The 21,379-nt window shown below is 31.4% G+C and overlaps 1 protein-coding gene across 1 annotated transcript in view; it reads right to left on the bottom strand.

The window, feature by feature from the left end:
- Nucleotides 1-7,354: 7,354 nt before the first annotated feature.
- LOC129229212 (guanine nucleotide-binding protein G(i) subunit alpha) overlaps nucleotides 7,355-21,379 on the bottom strand; it is a 67,846-nt gene continuing 53,821 nt past the window's right edge. Inside the window, exons 7-9 of the mRNA XM_054863473.1 lie at nucleotides 20,621-20,774; nucleotides 10,403-10,610; nucleotides 7,355-10,194 (exon numbers count right to left, since the gene is read on the bottom strand). Of these exons, the coding sequence (XP_054719448.1) occupies nucleotides 10,420-10,610; nucleotides 20,621-20,774 (345 nt within the window). The 3' untranslated portion in view covers nucleotides 7,355-10,194; nucleotides 10,403-10,419. The remainder of the gene's footprint in view (nucleotides 10,195-10,402; nucleotides 10,611-20,620; nucleotides 20,775-21,379) is intronic.

Below are 21,379 nucleotides of genomic sequence, written 5' to 3' on the forward strand. Positions count from 1 at the left end.
AAAATGTTAGTTTGTTTAAAAATGTTAGTTTGGATGGCGTATTTAGACTATTGAGAAGCGAGAAACACTTGAGAGATTTTATAAAATGAAATAGTGAGTTATTGAGTTTCATTTTGAGTTATTGAGTTTTATTTTCGAGTTTTGAGCATTAGTTAGGCAAATTTGCTATGAAATTATGTCTTGTGTAAATATTTTCTTGTTATGTGCTGTGTCCTGTGAATAAATGTATTTGTGCGATATGTGTTACGAGTGTACTGATTCGAAGTCCGATTAGAGTTTTTCGGACAATCAGTAACAAAACCTCGTTAAATACAACTTAGTGATAATTTGATCATCGTTCACCTTTTGGTCGTACATATTTTCAATGCAAACATAAATATCATTAAAAGTGTGGCTGAGTAGTGACTCGTGAAAAAGCAATAATTGTGCATGTGAAAAAACAGGTTGTGGCAAATACAGTCCTGCCCATGTGAGCATCTGACGGGAAAAAAAGAAACATTAAAGAGATATTTATTGGCACGGATTCGAATTGGCGCCAGTCTGATTAACAACCCGACCCCAACAAACCTAGTATGTGCGCCTTCCTTTTTGAAAGCTATTCATTGAAGGAATGCGTAGTAAAAAACAGCAAAAAAGCTTTTTGCCAAAAAAAAAAAAAATAATAATAATAATAATAATAATAAGATCATGCTTCCATGTTTTGTCATTAACCAGCATGATACGATTTAAAATTATTCGTAAAGCATGGAATTTGAATAAAGAATGACGAAGATCTCACGTAGCGATTAAAACAAACATTCTAGAGAAGTAATAAATTAGACTGAAAATAAGTGTTTTTATCTTTGAATATTGAACTATTTCACATAGAAGGTTGCTTTAACCGTTACGGCTTAAATGCCCGCACATGTTTCTCTTTTAATCGAACACTTAAAATTCAGAAACAAAACCAGTTGAATTGAGTCCGTTTTTTAAGTGTGATTTTTCGAACGTAGACAAAATGTTTTTTTTTTTTTTCAGCAGAAAGCAGAGGAGTAGAAAATGATTTCTTGCTAATGAAGCTGATAATAATTTTAATGCTTTATATCGTATTCGCGCGAATAAAAAATTAAAGGTTTACTGAGTGAAACTCGTAGTTTTAATTTGGCGGAGTATTTTTTCATTTGTACAAAAGGTCGAACATTGCTATTGGAAACATCTACATTTCAGCATACAATGAAAATGTTTTTCTGCGCAAAAAGGATTTCCTTTAGGTAATTCTAATACTTTTTTATGCTTACATTATGCTGAGTGGTCTGGATGTAGTCAAAGCTTAAAAAAAGGGAAAAACACCTTTCGATTAACAGTCAACTTATCCGAATGATAACTGCAGCCTGCATAAAGGAGTCAAAACACCAAGTAGCATTCCCACTGCATTTATTTTATTACGTGTGTATGTTATGTGTACATGTAATGCGTAATACTAATATAAATTTGATATTATGTCGGACAGACCAAGCTTGCCCGAAGTTCAGATAGTTTATAGCCGAACGCTCTACCGAAAAAAACTTATCAGTTTAACCGAACAACTAAGTCCGGTGCTTTTAAGCTCTATTAAAATATGAACACACACACACAGGCTTTTTTTTTTTTTTTTTTTTTTTTTGCCGAAAGCGACGTAAAAAATTGGAAAACTGCATTAGAACTTTACTGAAAAAAAAAAAAAAAAAAAAAAAAAAAGAAATTCATAAGAACTGCAGGCATCAAGGTTTTGAAACAGCAAGAGATGTTTTCGAAAACTTGATTTTTTGACCGTAAGTCTATTTTTCGTCATTAGCCAGCCTGATAAGTTTTAAAATGAGAGGGGAATAATATATAAGATAAGATATTGAAGAAAAATGGTTTTATTTTTGAAAATTTTTACAATTTGTTACCGCAGGCTGCTTGAACCGTTATGACTTAGATGGCAGCACGTGTTCATCATTTAACAGCACGGTTAAAATACAAAATAAATTAAACTATGCTCTTTTTTAAGCGTAGCTTTTCGAATGTAGTAAAAATGTGATAAGCTATTTGTTTTTTTGCAAAAAGAAGAAAAAATATATATTTTACCCTTCCAATTGAGGTAGTAATTTTTTTATTTGTACAAAGAGTCAAAAACTCATTAGAAGAATATATATTTCAATATACGATTTATTATTTTTTTCTGAACAAAAAACAATTTTATTGTAGTCTGAAATCTTAAACCTGTTACTTATATTTTCGCTTACATTATGCTTTAATTTTCTTACTAGAGCCAAAGCTTAAAAAGAAAAAAAAAAACGTACAATTCCGAAGTAATTTAGCACAAAGTCACTTCAAGTTTTCATATCAGCAAGGAGCGTTTCCTTCTTATTTATTCTATTCCTTCATAGTTGTTATTCACTTAATTAAGGGTTCATGTAATACGCGATATTTCTCTAACTTTTTGTTGCAGATTGTCCGGACGTGGGCCCGAACACGCATTCTCCTGGTTACGAAGAGAACGCTCTGCCGATCATGCTATTTAGCTCGGTCGGTCATAGCGCAAATTAAAGTTATAAGTTTAACCGAAAACCTCATTCTGGTTCTTTAAAACAGGTTTTTCGGATGAAAAAAACAATTTTTAGATCGTGGGTCTATTTTTCGTCAGTAGCCAGCACCATTAGCTTTAAAATAAGGCGTAAATCAAAGAAATCGATCAAGAATTGAGGAAGATCTGGCGTAGAAACCAAAAACAGGCTACAGAAATAATATATAAGGAAGCTTGTTGTTATGGAACTGTGAATTGAAGTTGATGTTGTTAGAAATGAGCTGACGGATTGAATCCTTCTGTGTGGAAGTTAAAGTACTAAATTTAAAGGCCTTTTCGACCGGAGCAATTAAAAGAGGAAACGATGGAGTCGTTTAGATGGAGCCGCAAAATTACTATTGAATTTTAAAGCATTAACTTGAACAGAATATAAGGAAACATCTGAAAGATTGACGACAGCATTAACATTAACTTTTGGTAAGTTATACGTTGTAAGATTAGAAGAAACTTTACATAAACTGGTTAACTTTTTATTAAGTACTGATTTGTGTTTGTTTGAATAAAAAGCAGCTCTCTGCCAAGACCTCCTGTCAAAAAATTCAAAATGACGACTGGAATTAGAAACACGTAAATGTAAATCAAAAAGCTCCTGTTCAATCATTACAACTTTTTGTCACGTATCTTGGATGACAGCTCTTAACAGCTGCTCTTTTTTTAACCTTTTTCCATTATCAATTTGTACTTTATATACGTTGTCATATTTTATTCACTATGCAGTACAAAGTTTTCGACTACTTTTTATGTATTAGAAATGTGTTAAAATGAAGTGTTCGTTATATATTTTATTATTCAGATAAATTTTAGTAAAAGTCTTTGAGAGAAACTAAAATATTGTAGATTTTTTAATAAATGAAAAATAATAAATGAAAAGTTACAATTTTGGCATGAAAATATATCTGTAAGTGACAAAAAACATCTTAAATTAGGAAAGCAAAAAATATGAATAACTCTAACTTCGTAAAGTATTATGTTCAAAATTTTTCATTTCAATAAACTCGCACCTTTCAAAACAGATTTTTACATGGTAACTGTTTTTATAATCATTGAAAGATTTTAAGAATATTATAATAATAAAGATTTCACCGATTTTGATTTATGTGAATTTTTGTTCCTGTAGTGTAAGTAACTTTAGTATTCTTTGAATGATACTTATCTTTGCAATTTTATAACTTCATGAAAAAAATCTATCCCTGACGGTTTAAAATGAAACAAAGTAACGGGCATATTTTTTTTTTTTTTTTTAAATTTTTTACAGTGGGATAGTTTTAAAAAATGCGTTTTTTTTTATCACAGCAATGATTTGCGCCCCCAAAATTAATTTCTGAGTATGCCGCTGATTTATGTTGTTTCTTTTGATATTTCCCATCAAAAAATAAATAAAAAATTTGTTTGAATAATATCTATTTCGGGCGCTACGGGTTCTCTATCTGGCAACAGATTACTTTCGGTTTCGATAGATCATCGAACAATGACATTTTTGCGATCTGATGTACCTTTTGATCGAAACATAGAATTTAAACCCGAAATATATGTACGTTCATGATCCCTCGAGAATTAGTTTAGGACTGTTCATTGTTTTGTAACTACATAATTAGACTTTCGGGAATTCTTTAAAGAATTTTCTTTGTTCGGGGCTTAACTTTTTATGAAGGAGTGAAAAATGATCAAACAGAGAAATAAACGACGGAGTAAAAAATAAATAAAAAAATTTGTTTGTAAATGGGGATCCCCCCCCTCCCCGAGTTCTTTATTTATTTTTTAATGTAGGTAATTGCAATGAATAAAGAACAATACCAATTGGTCTTTGAGTTTAACTTTCACGTAAAATTTTGCAAGTTTATTTCAATCAACCAGTTTCAAAGGACTCCGCTGGAAATTCTTTATATTGTGCCTAAGAAGTCAGATATCTTAAAATGAGATAAGTTTTTTGGAAAGTTGAAATCACTTGATTTGAACAAGTTGCTTACCTTAGTAACCTTTTTTATAGTTATGTCTGTATCACATTCCATATTATTCATATTTAAATGCAAAACTGACTCACTATTCTTTTGTGATCACGCGACAAAAAAAACGGTATGCGAGGCAAAACTAATAAGAATGTGAACTAAACTGCGATGCCGCTCTCGAAACACGAGCTCAAAGTGGGGAGCAAACCCCTATTGGTATGGTACTGGTACTGATTTTTGCAGGCCGCGGGGCAAAGCCCACTTTTCCGTAGCCGGTAGGATAGCTTGTCTAAAATTATTTTAATCTTCTTCCGGCAATCAAGAGATGTGTAAACAGTGAGAAAAAGGGTGAAGGTGGACTCAAGTGCACTGACCACTCCGTCTGTCCCCTGATTTTGTTGCTTATTGGGTGGAAATTCTTTGAAAAGGCAGATCACATTTTTGAAACAGGTTTGAGGTAAAAAATGTATGACAGAAAGCTACTGTGCGAGAATTTTTCCGGGGGAGCTGAGCCGGTCTGAAATATTCCAGGGGGAGCTCAAACTCACCCAGCTCCAACGCCTATGCCTGGAGCGGGGGGGGGGGGGGGCAGAATAATTTCGAGGGAGATGTGTAAGTTTCTAAAATGAAAATGTAAAACTTCTTCATCCAGCATTTCCTCTCCATTAATTGGGAATATATACCGCTCACTTGGAAGGAGAGTGCCACAATACGAAAAAAAGAAATTTTACAGGAAGAGCTTTTGAAGTTGAACTCTTCAGGCCATTTGCATTAAGAAAAGTAAGTTTGCTGTGCTCTCTAGTGGTTAATATTCGAACAAAAAATCTGTCATTATTTTCCAAAGAAGATAACGTCTTTTGAAGACCTTCAAGTGAAAAAAAAAAGAAAATTAAAAGTTTCGTATTGTGGTACTCTTTTTCCAAATGAGAGAAATATATCTGTACATACGTGAGAGGGTTATTTTTTCCCCCCTCCATAAACTTTCAAACGATCCAAAAAAGACTTTCGCCGTAACAAGGATTTGTAATGCACCCTTTCACGTGACAAGTATTTGTTACATTCAAACAAAATTCGCGTTTTTTATATTTTTTTCACAATTTTCTTGAAGTTCGGGTTTTTTATGTAAAAAACGAAAGCTATTTAAAACTACCAAGTAATAAATCTCAAATTCAAAGAAAAAAAAACCAATGTATTTGTAATTGCAGCAAGTAAATAATTGAAAACTAATGTTTTCATTTTATTTTTTATTTCTTACTCACGGAATTTTTTTTAAAAAATATGTTCAATTGCTTGGAAATAACAATGGAAAGCATAAATGACAACAGACCAGACGGAAATACTTTGACCACATTGTGGAGATGCTCATTTAAGAGTCATAATGACAATCAGATGCTTTTCCCCATGTGATACGAAGTGGGGAGAAGCAAGTTCTAGAGTTTGCCGGGTCCACGGGGAGCATGCCAAGGTTGACCTTCAAAACTCAAGTCTTCACCAAGACAGAAGTCAAGTTACAGCGGTTTGATTTTCCTTTCATTATCAAATCCTTAAATTAAATATATTTAACACAACCACACACATTCTCTATTTTTTTTCACATCATTTGTCAATTTACACCCTTTTAAACCTCCAAATTTACGAGAACTACTTCTCAATGTGGAGTCGCACATCTCATACCTTTCCCTCCAGTGCCAAAATAAACTGGAATGAAGTATAGTTGAAATTTTTCTGTGCTCGGGGTAGGGAAATTTCATCAAAAAGGTGAAATTTCCGTGCCATACTCAGTTAGTAGAGAGATGTGTAAAAGTTGTGACAGACTGGTAGAAAAGTTTGCGGGCATAAAAACACAGATGGTTCTATTAAGTGGACAACATTCAGATCAAGATCTTTGATGAAAAATTTGAAACTACGTCAGAACTTAAAGAACTTTAACAGAAAAAGCACACACAAATTGATTGGTTGGTTAGGATGTGTGTGTGTGTGGGGGGGGGGGGGGAATAGACTTGCTCCTACCTCCACATGGTGAGTCTCAAGTCATTTTAAACATAATGGAAAAATAAGTAAACCATTAAAATGGATGTTTAAAATTCATTGAAAGCGTAAGCCCTGCCATAACTTGAATATTTGACAGCACACTCAATCAGTAGACAGATGAACATAACTTGTGACAGAGGCTGAAGGAAAATGTCGCAAGCGCGAGAACCGAGAAGGTTTACATAGAAAATATAAGATGAAGAACATTTGACACAAATTCAGAATTTAAAGAACTTCAACATAATGAATCCCACCCAAATTGGTTGATTGAGTAGGGTGGTGAGTGGGACTCGACTTGCTGCCACCTGATTAGGCTCGTCATTTAGGGTGTGAGGGGGTGGTTAATTGCCTCCCACCATGGCTTTAAGAAATGGATGTATTTACATTTGGGTGGCCCTGATTTTTTTGCTGTTTTCCGTTGAAACTTCCATTGAATTTGAACCTTTTGACCTCCCAGTATTACGAACCCAGCATTAAGTAGAATTTGACTTTAGACTGAGTGCTATAAACAAAAACTTCTGTATTTCAGATCCTGTAGACCAACTAATAAAAATGAATATTGTATTCAATGGCACTGGTAGTAAAGAGATTCAATTACATGAAGCAAATACTTCCCAAACACACAACACATAGTTACTATGGAAATGAATTTTATTGTATTTGTCACGGCTTATGTTAAAACACATACAATCACATAAAATAAATTTTTTGTTCCCAGTGATAAAATCTTACATCAAACTGTCAATAAATGCGACAAGATAGCAGAAAAAATCATTAGTTAACCAAGACATCAGATAAAATATTTTATTTAAACTTTTTATACAGTACATGTGTATATAGATATTAATAAAATATCGAAACATCTTACAGTTCATAAAAGTTTAAAAAAAAATCTTCGTTTATTTAACTGGTACAATATAGGAATGTAGAAGGTAGATAGATAAATGCAACATCTTTCAAATGAAGTTTGCAAGAAAGAACTACGCATGACATCAGAACAGATGAAATCTCAAAATAATTAATGATGTAAACTCACAACTAATATGTGAGAAGATGAAAATATATCACAAATTTTTGAAAAACTGCTTTAAAAGTAATAAATTTTACTGAACTATTCAAAACAAGCTTGACTATTTAAATTTTGAATTATTACAATGTATAACTTGGCACAGTAATGGAAATTACTTAAACATTAGCAAAAGATAATCTCAATTTTCCCTTTTAACTAGCAAGATCCGATCTATCTAAGTTAATTATCCCCATAACATGACATGAAAATTTTCAGGTGTGGTTGAGGTCTTGGAACTATTAAATACAAAAGAAACAAACAATTCTGCAGACTTATACTAAAAGTCATTTCTGACACACAATATTTCCCTTATTAAGGCCAGCTTTTGGCGGATTGGGAATAATCAACTAAGTATTATTTAAAAAAAAAAAAGAGGCATTTATTACAACACTTGTTTGAAAAATCAACGATACAGAAGATAAATTTTTAGAGGTAATTATTTTATAACTGTTGTATAAACAATTATAAAATAGTTACACAAAGCCCTAAGGATTCTTTTGTCTTAAGAAAACAGGATGGTTAAAATTTTCGGATTTAATATCAATTTATATGTTGCTTTTCTTTATAATCAAGCACTTTTGAGTTTCACTGCTCACATTTAGTTAATAAAGCTATGAATGTTAAATTTGATTTCTAAAGGGGAGGGGGGGATTCAAAGTACCGCTACTTCAACATTTTATTCTTATTATAGATTTACGCATGTTGCACTTACTTTGCTTGAAAAAGAAGTGCACTTTCATTATTAATTTTCTTAGTCACTCAGCTTCTACACGCCATTTATTGTTAAAAATACATATTTTTACTATAAAACTGTACTAAATGATTATTCTTTTTTATCCACCTAGTGAATATTTGTATAAAGTGAATACAAAAGTTCAAAAATGGAGTAGCAAATATTATGTGAAACTTCATTCCTAGTACTCAATACTGTAATATATATATATTGAATTATCAGAGTGAAAATTTCATGCTGAAATGTTTCTCTCACACACACACAAATAACAATTTTTCTATTCTTATTTAAATCTCTGATTATCTTGCTCTGATGACCTTTGTTTCAAATTTTACGGTTGCCAAGAATATTTAAAATAGTTGTCTAACAAAATATTTTTCATCATTGCATTTTTTAAAAATCGAATTTGTTAAAATAAGACTATAAAAATACATTGCAAAATATTCAATATGTTCCCTGTACAATAATATGCCCGCGACAAAATATTTACACGCAAAAGATTTACATGAAAAACTTTGAATACACTTTAATTCAAAATAATAAAATGTTATTTTGAATACAAAAATACGAAACACATTTCAAAAAGTAAATTATTTTAACTATTTCAAACACATTATATATTACAAATAATGTCAAAAAACAATTTTCACAGCTATGAAATATAGCTCAGAAAAAGCTTTTTAAATTTGAACATATCTAAATAGAAGGATAAAAAATATATATCCACTGCTGTTGAAATATAATACAGTATAATACAAATACACATGCGAACCAGTTCAAATTGTAATTTCTAAAATGAAAAGCTTAAATGGAAGACGATGAAATTACACTATAACTAGTGACTTTTAAATATTGAATTAGTTTAAAGCTTTATTAGAAGAAAGCTTTGAATTAGTTTTAAAAAACTGGGGAAGAAAATATTGCAAAAATGAAGGCTGGGGGAAAGAAATAGTGAGGGAGATATAAACTATAAGGAAAGAATGAACAATGAAACAAATTAATAAACATGCAAGTCTATCAGTCTAAAATATTTATGTTAATCCCTACAGCCATTTTGTACAGAGTACTAAAGCTTAGGAGCAATTCAGTAAAATAATAAAACCTCTCATACCCAAAATAAATGCAATAGATTGTACTGAAAAAACTATAAGCATGAGTAACTCTTTTTGTGGATGAAAATGGCCTGAAAAGTTAATTGTTCAGTGGAACATGTAAACACATTTTTTTTTCTTTTGGAGGTAGTGTTAATTTTGTTTGTTTTTTTACAATCAACTAATTTATGCCTTTCTATTTATTTGTTTTGGATATAGGAGGTCATATTATGTAAGTAAATCGATAAAATGAAAAACAGGAAGCAACATCTAATATTTTTTTCTTTCTATTTGACAAAGAGACAGAAAAGAAAAGGTGGGGGAGCAATGATATTTTCCATAATATTCAACATTTTTATGAAATAAAGCAATCTCAAAGTTTTAAATCTCAGCATAATTTCAAAACTCTTAAAAGACTAATTATACAGACATGTTCTATAAATATCCATCAAAAAGTTTATGGAGATAACATCTTTGGCACAAGTACCAAATTTCAATATTATTAAAAGGCACAAATGTTAAGGCAAGATAATTTGTGCATTATACAACACAGAAGAATTGGCACAGTTGTACAAGAACAGTGCAAAAATGTGGAAAGACATGTGCAGTTTCAAGTGGAATAAAAAGGAAATATTTCTTAACAAGAGGAAAAGCCTTCACATGTGAAAAAAATATACATACAAGACCATTTGCCACACACACTTGATTCAGAAAATTTCTGTAAAAATTAACACAACCTGAAAAAAAAAAAAAAAAAAAAAATAAATAAATAAAAATCATACAATTACACAGGATGCAAAATAAATGTTTAATTCACTAAAAATTAAGCATAAAATGCCAAAGTTCACATGCCTAATCAAGGGTTTGACTGTACAACTTGAAAGAAGCTCTTTCAGCTAAATAAAACTGGAGATCTATACAAAATTAGATGTATGGAATACTTACTTATGATAGTCATTTCACTAGAACAAGCCACAATCCTTTAAATTGTTTTTTATTATGACATCGGTGACAGCATCGAAAACGAACTGTATGTTGTTAGTGTCTGTTGCACAAGTAAAATGCGTGTAAATTTCTTTGGTATCCTTTCGTTTGTTTTGATTTTCAAATTTCATTTTGATATATGAAGCAGCTTCTTCATAGGTATTATTTCCTGTAATAAAAAAAGTGCTTATTACTCTCTTCAGGAATTTTACTAATCATACATTACAGCCCATTAACACAAATCTAGTGTGTACCAGGTGTAAAGAAGAGAAGTGGGGGGATCATGACCTGCAATTAATTTAAACAACCTTTTTTGCGGGAATTTAAACTGCAAAATTTTTCCTCTCACGATTTTTTAAATCTAAATCATATAATTTATAAGAAATTAATTCATAAAAAAAGCTAATCAATTATCTATGGGGTTAAATATTTTTTTTATATGTCTTTATAATAAATACAGTAATAGAAGAACAAAATGATTTTCTAAAAATTACCAGATATCCTGTTATATAAATCTTAAAATACTGAAAGAGTATTAAAAATTAGGTTACAAAAATCCATGGAGCTAATTCTATTTGCATACAAGAGAACGAATTGGCTTTTCTTCACCTTTGACTGTGACACTGAGCATTGGTTTTTGTCTTCATCAAGAGACAGATTTTTCGACTCAAAGGCGTGGCTGGAGAAAAAATGCATTCAAAACAGGGCAGTAGTTAAGCTTGTTCTAACTGACACTTGTCTTTTGATAAGTCCCCTTTTCTTCAAAGATGGAAGATGGCTGAACCAGAGATGACGATAACATAATGAAAAAATAACCGCCAAGTTTTCAAGAGATAGTCTGGAAATGGGGGGGGGGGGGGGTAATGTTATAAAACTACTAATATTTCAATATACATTGATGTTTGTAAATAAGACATACATTGTGATTGCTCTTGATAGATAGATGAGACACATTTCTCACATACAAAGAGTTTCATAAAGACAAAATATTGTGTAAATGCCTCATTAAATTGTTTAACACTAGAACCGCAGATGGGGTCATTTTGACCCAAAAGCAATTTTGTTTCAGATTTCCTCAAAAAGTTACGAACGAAATTGAAAAAATATTCGTGACTTTTCCTATTTTTATACCAATAATAATCTGTGAAATTTTGATATGTTAAATACTAACCACTTTTTTGTTTTTAATACTTATACCTAAAACCGCGGAATGGGTCATTTTGACCCCATTATTATCACAAGCACTAAAGTTGCAGTTCAATGTTTCCTATAATAGGAAAAGCTTTTTCAGTCCTCTCTCCATTTTCCAGATGAAAGCAGAACAATACTTCAAGGTCAGTAAATTGTTACCGATAACAGAAGTGCAGGTGAGGGGGGGGGGGGGGCGTTTGCAGTAATTGTAACAAGTGCTGCAGACCCCCCCCCTAACGTTATTGTTCCCTGTGGGAAAAATGCCTCTGGTTAGTGTATTCAAGGAATGTTTTCTTTCTGATGTTTTTTGTTTAGGCCTAGAAGGGAAAGTGGTGAACTGGAGCACATCCGGTTTTTATGACTTCACAACTGGTTGTTCTCGCATTGCCTTGGATAGTTTAATTGTACCAGTCTGTTCGATTTTTTTGGTGCCTTGTTTACACGGAGATAAAATTGATCTGATGTGAAAATGGCTGGAAGAAATAGGCGTAAATTAATAGTTAGCGAGGCCCTCGAATATATGCGACAATTATCGGAAAATGAATCCGAAAACGATAATGATGAAGAAATTGTTTTCAGCGATGATGAATATGTGCCCCCAGATGAGGAAAATATTTCCTCGGATGAAGATACCTTATCTAACTTTTCTTGACAATGTACTAGCAGAAAAACTATTTCTAGGAGGAAAAGACAATATGTACATAAACGAAAAAAGTTGTCAAACTCAAATCTAGATGAAATAAAATCTGGAACTTTTGTTACAAATGGCGAGGCCCTTGAATATATGCAACAATTATCGGAAAATGAATCCGAAAACGATAATGATGAAGAAGTTGTTTTCAGCGATGATGAATATGTGCCCTCAGATGAAGAAAATATTTCCTCGAATGAAGATACCGTATCTAATTTTTCTGGACAATGTAATAGCAGAAAAACTACTTCTGGGAGGAAATTTAAACTACAAAGTGAAATGAATAAATGATTAAAGCTAATGGGAGAGAATTTTATCTTACTATTATATTGTATAATCTTAGTATTACTCTTGTTCATCAAAAATATTTTTTTTTACCTCTTTCTAAACATCAAAGAACCCATTTTAAGCTTTGGGTCAAATTGACCCCTGCCCGCGGTTTTAGGTATACGGAAATTTCCATGGTTCAAATGTTAACAGTTATTACAAAGCAACCTATAGGCTAGTATTCTGCCCTGGGAAGACGAGCTGCAGAAACTGCAAATTTTTCCTTTTTTTTTTTGCATTTTTGTCAACTGTTTTTATATAAACTTAATTGTACAAACTTGCGTATTTGGTTTATGTTGAAAATAAAGCACGAAAGGAACGTCTAATTACAACATTTTACTATTGTTTGTGGGGGATCAAAAACGTATTTCTTCAAATATCTCAAAAACCCATTTTTGTAGATACTGCTGTTTACCTGCCCACAGCCCCGTGGGAAGGTAAATAGCATTATCTCTAGAAATATGTTAATGAGATACACTAATGCATTGCTTATATGTCTTTTGACCAACTGATGTGATATGATGCATAAATGACATGAGTTACCCAGCGCGCACAGGTTTTGAAAACTACACTTCCCTGACTAACCCAAACAACATATTAAAAGATCAGAACCATATTGCACTTTGTGATTTTATGTCTAATATGACTATGACTTCAATAAATTAAATTTCAAAACTTTTTTGCTTCTTACCAAAGAATAGTAGACATTAATAGTGAGAAACACTCAGCTCTTATAGTAGATGCTGAGAGATTGCAAGTTTCAAACTGAAGGCATCAAAAATATAAATACGACAAATAAAATAATTTATTTTAAGTAAAACAAGGAATTTTTAAAAAATTCACAATAAACATAATTAAGCTACCAACATTATCCCCAAAAACTTGAAGCAAGCTAAAAACTGTCAGCAAAATTTTTTTTTGCAGATGTGAGATTTGGCGAGAAAACAGCACAATAGATTTCTGGTATTAAGACACAAACACAAAAAGGAATTCCGCTGAAAAACTGGAACACAATTATCCATGCTTAATGCTTAAAAAACATGACATGAAAAAAAATGTAAACAAGTAAATATTGATTTAATTTAACTAGATACTTTCAATTCTGAAGCAACATACAATTTTAGGGTTAGAATTTGATTGTTACGTAAGAATCATGTTTTTTTTAGAAATACCAGGATCAGGATCTGTCAAAAAAAAATTTTTTTTAGAGAGAATAAAAACATTCTGTGAAATCAACCTCCAATTCTTACACTTTTTAAAAAATCATTATAATTCATATTATTTAACTGATTGTAACAAAAAATAAACTAAAGTAAATTTTCTTTTAAAAGAGCCACAACACTTTTCCGATTCAGTGAGTTAGCTCAAGACTTCTATACACAATTTGTATATCAGGGGGCAGCGATGGAGGGTGTTCTATACCTCATGATTCCTTTTTTTGGGGGGGGGGGGGGGGGGGGGAGGGCGGAGGGGACATTTTGTCGCTTGATGCGAGAAGAAATATCACAAAACATAATTTAAAAGGCAAGAAAACTTGTAGTCAATGTGTAAGACATTGGTTTGTTGAGCATTATTTCTATATTCATTAGTGCATTTTTTGAGTTTATATATATTTTAAAAGTTAAATAAGAGATAATATCATTTACAGTTTAATAATGATGTTAAAACTTTCAAAGTAGACAGATCTTGATTGCTTTTTGAATGATGACGTTTTGCGAATGTGCTATTAATGCTGTTTATTAAGAAAATTGTGTTTTTCAACATCTTAATATATAAAAATCTTCTGTGCGGACGTTTGTCACCATAAGGCTTTTAAACGGCTGGACCGATTTTGATCAAATTTTTTGTGTGCAATTGTTGTGGCAAGCATGGTTTCGAAGCGCGATGGATCGAATCGGAAATGTTTTCTTAATTAATTTAAACATGGATGATTATATCTCCCAAATGATGAATATTTATTTTAACCTATTGTTAAGCGAGAACTGAAATAAATATTTAACACATTGCCAAAGCACAATAAGAAAGCCAGCTCTGCTTTTTGTAATGAAATTTCCTACTGTGTTACGTCAATTGAGAATAGATAAAACATAGAGAGTGTGAAGCCTTCATTTCTTGAAAGCAACGATTTTAGGTCCCGAGATAAATTTTAAAGTAAAGACTGGAAGGTTCATGCAAAACGTGTGTTCTGTCGTCATAGTTGAACCATGTGACCGGATCGGTGCTTTAGGTTTTCCTAACCAAACTATCAGAAAGTACCGTACCAAGCAACATTTGCTTCTCGGCTCAAATCCATCTGAGTTTTGGCACCAATGTCACGAATACTTTAAGTATTATCAAACTAATTAGAATATTATTAAAGAAAAAGATGATGGAATTTAAAGACCGAACAAATTTCATTTTCGTCCAGATAAATTACAACAGGGTAGTTCTGTATACAAAAGATCAGTGTAGTGGAAGAGATTTATCTTTGGTGGATAGAACAAATTAGACAAAATATGAAGTTTTAAAAGTTTTCGTTCAAAAGATCGGACCGCTTATCGGTCGGAGTCAGCTTCGCTCACTAATTGGCTGGATTACAGTAACGTAGTGGCGTGGCGACTTTGGATATAAACAATAGAGTATCATGATCATTTGTTTACATTTTAAAGCTACTGTTAATGTAATTTATTGTATTTTTTGATTATTTGGAAAAATATTTCAAATTGCAAAGAATTGGTTTTCGTTTTTAAAGAGTGTTTAGTAATTTTAGTTGAAGAATGTGTTTATTTTACATCGGGAGGGGGGAGGGAGTAATTTTCGCTTATTTAGAGAATTGTTTTTACCTTTATCATATTTTTAAACGATATCCTTTCGGTTGTTTTATTCTTTTTCATATGGGGGATGTTGCAGCGTAATTTCTGTTTGTTCCAGATGGGTAGTTGGTTTTTTACACTTAATATCTGAGGGCGCTTTTTATCCTTTGAGTATAGCTGAAGGAACAAACCATTAAGTACGGGAGAAAAAATAGTTAATGAAACAACTGCTCAGTGGGCATTAGATAAATCAAGTTGTAATAAATATATGCATTCTGACACCATAGCAGCTTAAAACATTTTTTTTTAAACTTATTTTTTTCAACAGAATGGTTCAAAAACTTGACAGTTTATTGAAATTTTTTTAACTTTCCAATTTACAAAGTTTAAACAGAACAACGTCTGTCGGGTCCTCTAGTAAGTACATAAATTAAAAGTGTATAGAGTTTCTCTTATGTTAAGTATATATATATTTATTCTCATTGCAATAAATAATGTAAGCAAAAATGTCTTATTTGAACAAAACAATAGGAGGCCTCAATTAATGAATATGTAGAATTTTTATTTTGCCTGTATGCAAATGGTCGTTTTTTAAAAGCTAATTTCAGATTAGCAATGCATTTCATATTTGCTTTGCTTTCTTAATTAAAATATAATTATTTAAATGGTTTGATTTTTATTAAAAAAAAAAGGTGAAGGTTTCTTTCTTTCTTTTAGTAAACGTAAAAATTACGTTTAGTGTATATTTCATTGGTATTTTGAAACAAATTCTATTTAAAGTTAAAGCTGTTTTGAAAAAATTAATAAATGCATTGCTATAAATGGGACTGAAAAATTTTTCTTCTCATTTGGTTCAAGAACATACATTATTTATATTTATTATCTAATTGTAAATATAATCTATTTTATTGAATTTCTGTGAAATGGTGAAGGGAGAACTAAAATGTTTGGGAAGGCGAAAATTCCCAATTTGCAGAATGAAATCCCAATCATACCGAATGATAAAATTCAAGTATGCATCTACAGAGAAGCAACATTGGGCATCATTAAAAATTATTTCAAAAAAGAAAACAAGAATAAAAAAGTTGCAATACTGTCTCCTAATATGTCAAATTAGTCAAAATGCCCCCCCCCCCACCAAAAAATCTTTCTTCCCAGCGAGGTGACGGGGGGGATTTCTTAAGTTCAACAAAGAGGCTACACCCTATAGGTATGTAACTGTATATTATACAGATTGCACAAATGAATGAAAATGGCCTTATCAAAAGGAGGGTTAATCCATGCAGGTTCAACAAATGGGTTCACTCGACCATTTTAAATTTTTTTGAAACTCATATCCCTAAAAGCTGCACATGAAAGATGTTTAAAACCACTTTTAGTTTTTCTGTAAACTGGACCTTTGATTTTTTAGGGGTCATCAAAAGTGGTTTTTGTAGTCAAAAATGTGACTTTTAGGCCTTTGAATTTTGGCCAAAATCTATTTGAATTACATTTATGGCAGTTAATTTTACACTTTGATGCTGGAGTGCATAAAATGATTGTCTTAGATGCTGAGTTAGGTGGCTGTAACTTAATAATTAAACTAATGGCAAGAGGTTAAAGCTCAAGGTCAAATGTAAAAATTTTACTCATTTCAAAGGGGGATAACTCGCGTAGGGGACGGAAACACAAAATGAAATATGGCAAAAACTAATCACTAGAACCACGTTAATAAGAATATGTGTCTGTTCTGTGTGTTTGCTTACCCTTTATAGACTACAGCCCCTCAAAAATCGGAAAAATGACATTTTTGAGACCCCTGTAAACCAAAAGGGGATGAATTTAAAAGAAAAATTTCTTGGCCAATTGAATATTCAATTCAAAAACTATACATGTTAGATATATTGTTTTGTGTATTTGGTTAGTAAAAAAGATACAGGTCTTAGATATTGAGTAATTTTGCTAGTTAATTTACACTAAAATAGAAATAAGAAATGTGAAAACATCGCTGCACCTTCGTAAATTACGTATATTGGGCTCTATATAATATATTATACTGAAAATACATTTTGTAAGCATAAAAATAATTATTTTAATTTGATAACTTAGAAATATTCGGACATGAATGAGTAGTTCATACTTGATTGACAGCTTAAGTAGTTAATTTATAGATTATACTGATAATCTACACACGCAAATTTTCAATACATACAAACATATTCTCTGAACATGAACTCATTTAACTTGCCTGAACACATGAAAAACATTATCTATGCAAGGGAAAAAAAAAAGCATTTTTCATTTCTTGCTTGAGTGTAGTTTTAAGAATATGAACTCACACAGAGTACTATAATTCTGGTGGTGACACAGTATGTGGCATACTGAAATACTCCAATACACTACAAAAATAGAAAGAACTTTGTTAATTTATGTGATCATGAAATGGATGTTAACGAGAGCTGAATGGCATTTCTATGCAATATCACATGGTAATGAACAATGTAACGGAATTAGAGGAACCATAAAAAGAATTGATACTACGACTAGTTTGCAAAGAACTACTAGAAGTCACATTTTAATTCCTACAGATATGTATATCTTCAGCATTTTTGCTACTAAACATTGCATGTATCCTTGTGAGTACTCAGTTTTTTAAACTAGCTGAAAAAGTGCTGCAAGAAAGGTTTGACTCTGCAAATAATATTCCCAATACATCTAATCACTGCTTTATGCAACCCTATTTAAATAGTATCACAGTAAAATTATTGTTCACTAGCAATAGGTATGAAGAATCGAGAGTTACTAAAACGACTATCAAAAGAAAATGCCCATTACTGTCAAAAAAGTTATTACATAGCTTGTGTTGATCACTCAATTTAGACCCCTGTCATTGTCTTGGTACTGGTACAGTTTCAAAGTATCAAATTAGGAATGTGTCTTAGTTTATGCATACAATTTGCTTATTTCAGTATAATATATTATATAGAGCCCATTACACATAAATTTAAGAAGGTGCAATGAAGTTTTCACACTTTTAATTTCTGTTTTATAGTGTGAATTAACCAGCAAAATTACTCAATTTCAAAGACCTGTATCTTTTCTACAAATCAAATACACAAAACAATATATAGAACATGTAATGGAACATTCAATTGGCCAAGAAATTTTATTTTTAATTCCATCCCCTTTTGGTTTACAGGGGTCTAAAAATGTCATTTTTCCAATTTTTGAGGGACTGTAATCTATAAAGGGTAAACAAACACACAGCAACAGTTATATATTATTACTAGAGGACCCGACAGACACTGTTCTGTTCAAACTTTGTAAATTGAAAAGTTAAAATTTTTTAATAAACTATCAAGTGTTTGAACCGTTCCGTTGAAAAAATAAGTAAAAAAAATATTTTAAGCTGCTATGGTGTCAGAATGCCTATATTTATTACAACTTGATTTATCTAATGCCCACTGAGCAGTTGTTTTATAAACTATTTTTTCTCCCGTACTTGATGGTTTGTTCCTTCAGCCATACTCAAAGGATAAAAAGCGTCCTCAGATATCAAGTGTAAAAATCTAACTACCCATCTAGAACAAACGGGAAATTCCCCTACATCATCCCCCATATGAAAAAGAATCAAACAATCGAAAGGATATCGTTTTGAAAAATGATAAAGGTAAAAACAGTTCTCTGAATAAACGAAAATAAATCATCCCTCCCCCCCCCCTCCCGATGTAAAATAAACATTCTTCAACTAAAATGACTAAAAACTCTTTAAAAACGAAAAACAATTCTTAGCAATTTGAAATATTTTGCCAAATAAACAAAAAATACAATAAGTTACATCAACAGTAGGTTTAAAATGTAAACAAATGATCACGCAACTCCATTGTTTATAGCCAAAGTCGCCAAGCCACCACGTTTCTGTAATCCAGCCAATCAGTAAGCCAGGCCAACTCCAACCAATTAGCGGTCCGAACTTGTGAACAAAAACCTTTTAAACTTCATATATTGCCTAATTTTTTCTTTCCACCAAAGATAAAGATCTTCCACTCCATTGATCTTTTGTGTACAGAACTACCCAGTTGTAATTTATCTGGACGAAAATAAAATTTGCTTCGTCTTTACATTTCACAATCTTTTCCTTTATAATGTACTAATTAATTAGATAATCCTTAAAGTATTCTTGACATTGGTTCCAAAACTCAGACGGATTTCAGCCGATAAACAAATGTTGCTAGGTACAGTACTTTCGGATCATTTGGTTAGGAAAACCTAAACCGGTCACATGGTTCAACTACGACGACAGAACACACATTTTGCATGAACCTTGCAGTACTTTACTTTAAAATATATTACGAATATCGTTGCTTTTAAGAAATGAAGGCTTCACTCTCTCTCTTTATCTTTCTCTCTCTCTCTCTCTCTACATTTTATCTATTCTCAAAAGACATCACAGTAGGAAATTTCATTACAAAAAGCGGAGCTGGCTTTCCTATTGTTCTTTGGCAACGGGTAAAATATTTACTTCAGTTCTCGCTCAACAATAGGTTAAAATAATTATTCATCATTTTGGAGATATAACCATCCAATGTTTAAATTAATTAACGAAAACGTTTCCGATTCGATCCATCGTGCTTCGAAACCATGCTTGCCACAACTTAATTACCCACAGAAAATTTGATCAAAATCGGTCCAGCTGTTTAAAAGCCTTATGGTGACAAACGTCCGCACAGAAGATTTTTATATATTAAGATTAGCATGGTTCCAGTGATTAGTTTTTCCCATATTTCATTTTGTGTTTCCGTCCCCTACCTGAGTTATCCTTCGTTGAAATGAGTAAAATTGTTACATTTGACCTTGAACTTTAACCTGTTGTCATTATTTTAATTATTAAGTTACAGCCACATAACTCAGCATGTAAGACTGCAGTAGACTGTAAATCTTATGCATTTCAACATCAAATCACAAATTAACTGCCATAAATGTAATTCAAATAGATTTTGGCTAAAATGCAAAGGCCTATAAGTCCCATTTTTGACTATGAAAACCACTTTTGATGAACTCTAAAAAAATCAAAGGACCAGTTAAGAGAAAAAATAAAAGTGGTTTTAAACATCTTTCATATGCAGCTTTTAGGGATATAAATTTCAAAAAAATTAAAAATGGTCGAGCGCATGTCCCAGGATAGAATATAAAAATTACCTGTATATTCAGGAAAGCAAATACTCAAAGGAGATTTGGTAATCTTTTCTTCAAATAAATCTTTCTTATTTAAAAATAATATAATAGACGTCTCAACAAACCACTTGTTATTGCAAATTGAATCAAAAAGCTTCATGCTCTCTATCATCCTATTCTGAAAATAAAATACAGAAAATAATTTCAATAAAGCTTCACAAAAGATGTTAATTTGAAATTATAAATTTTAAATTCCTTTAAAATCAGCAACAATATTAGATATCATCATAAACTATTTTCTGACATAAGTGATTTTTTACTCAAAATTTTGGTCGTGATACTAACTCTAGACAATCTTTAATCCTAATAACAAGCTATATATATATATATATATATATATATATATATATATATATATATATATATATATATATATATGAGCACCGATTTCTTAAAAATGCTTCCAGTATGAAGGCTGAAACTTCCCAGGAAGTAAATGGTTAAAATTATTGAAAACTGTTATTGTCTTTTTTCAGAACCTATATGTTAGAACAGATTTAAAAATTAGAAGCAACTATAATTAGGGACTTTGAAATGTTAAGAAAATTACAGGGTGGAAATTGAAATTTAGGTATTTTAAGGGTTCTCAAAAATGAAAATTAAGTAGTTTTTAAGGACTGTTTAGGGAACACTCAAAATAACACAATAAATAAATTTGAGAAATGGGTGGGTACTACTTATTACTTAAAAAAGTTCAAAAACTACATTTGAAATAAGATTAAG

Source organism: Uloborus diversus, chromosome 9 (assembly GCF_026930045.1).
Source record: "Uloborus diversus isolate 005 chromosome 9, Udiv.v.3.1, whole genome shotgun sequence".
NCBI classification, from domain to species: domain Eukaryota; kingdom Metazoa; phylum Arthropoda; class Arachnida; order Araneae; family Uloboridae; genus Uloborus; species Uloborus diversus.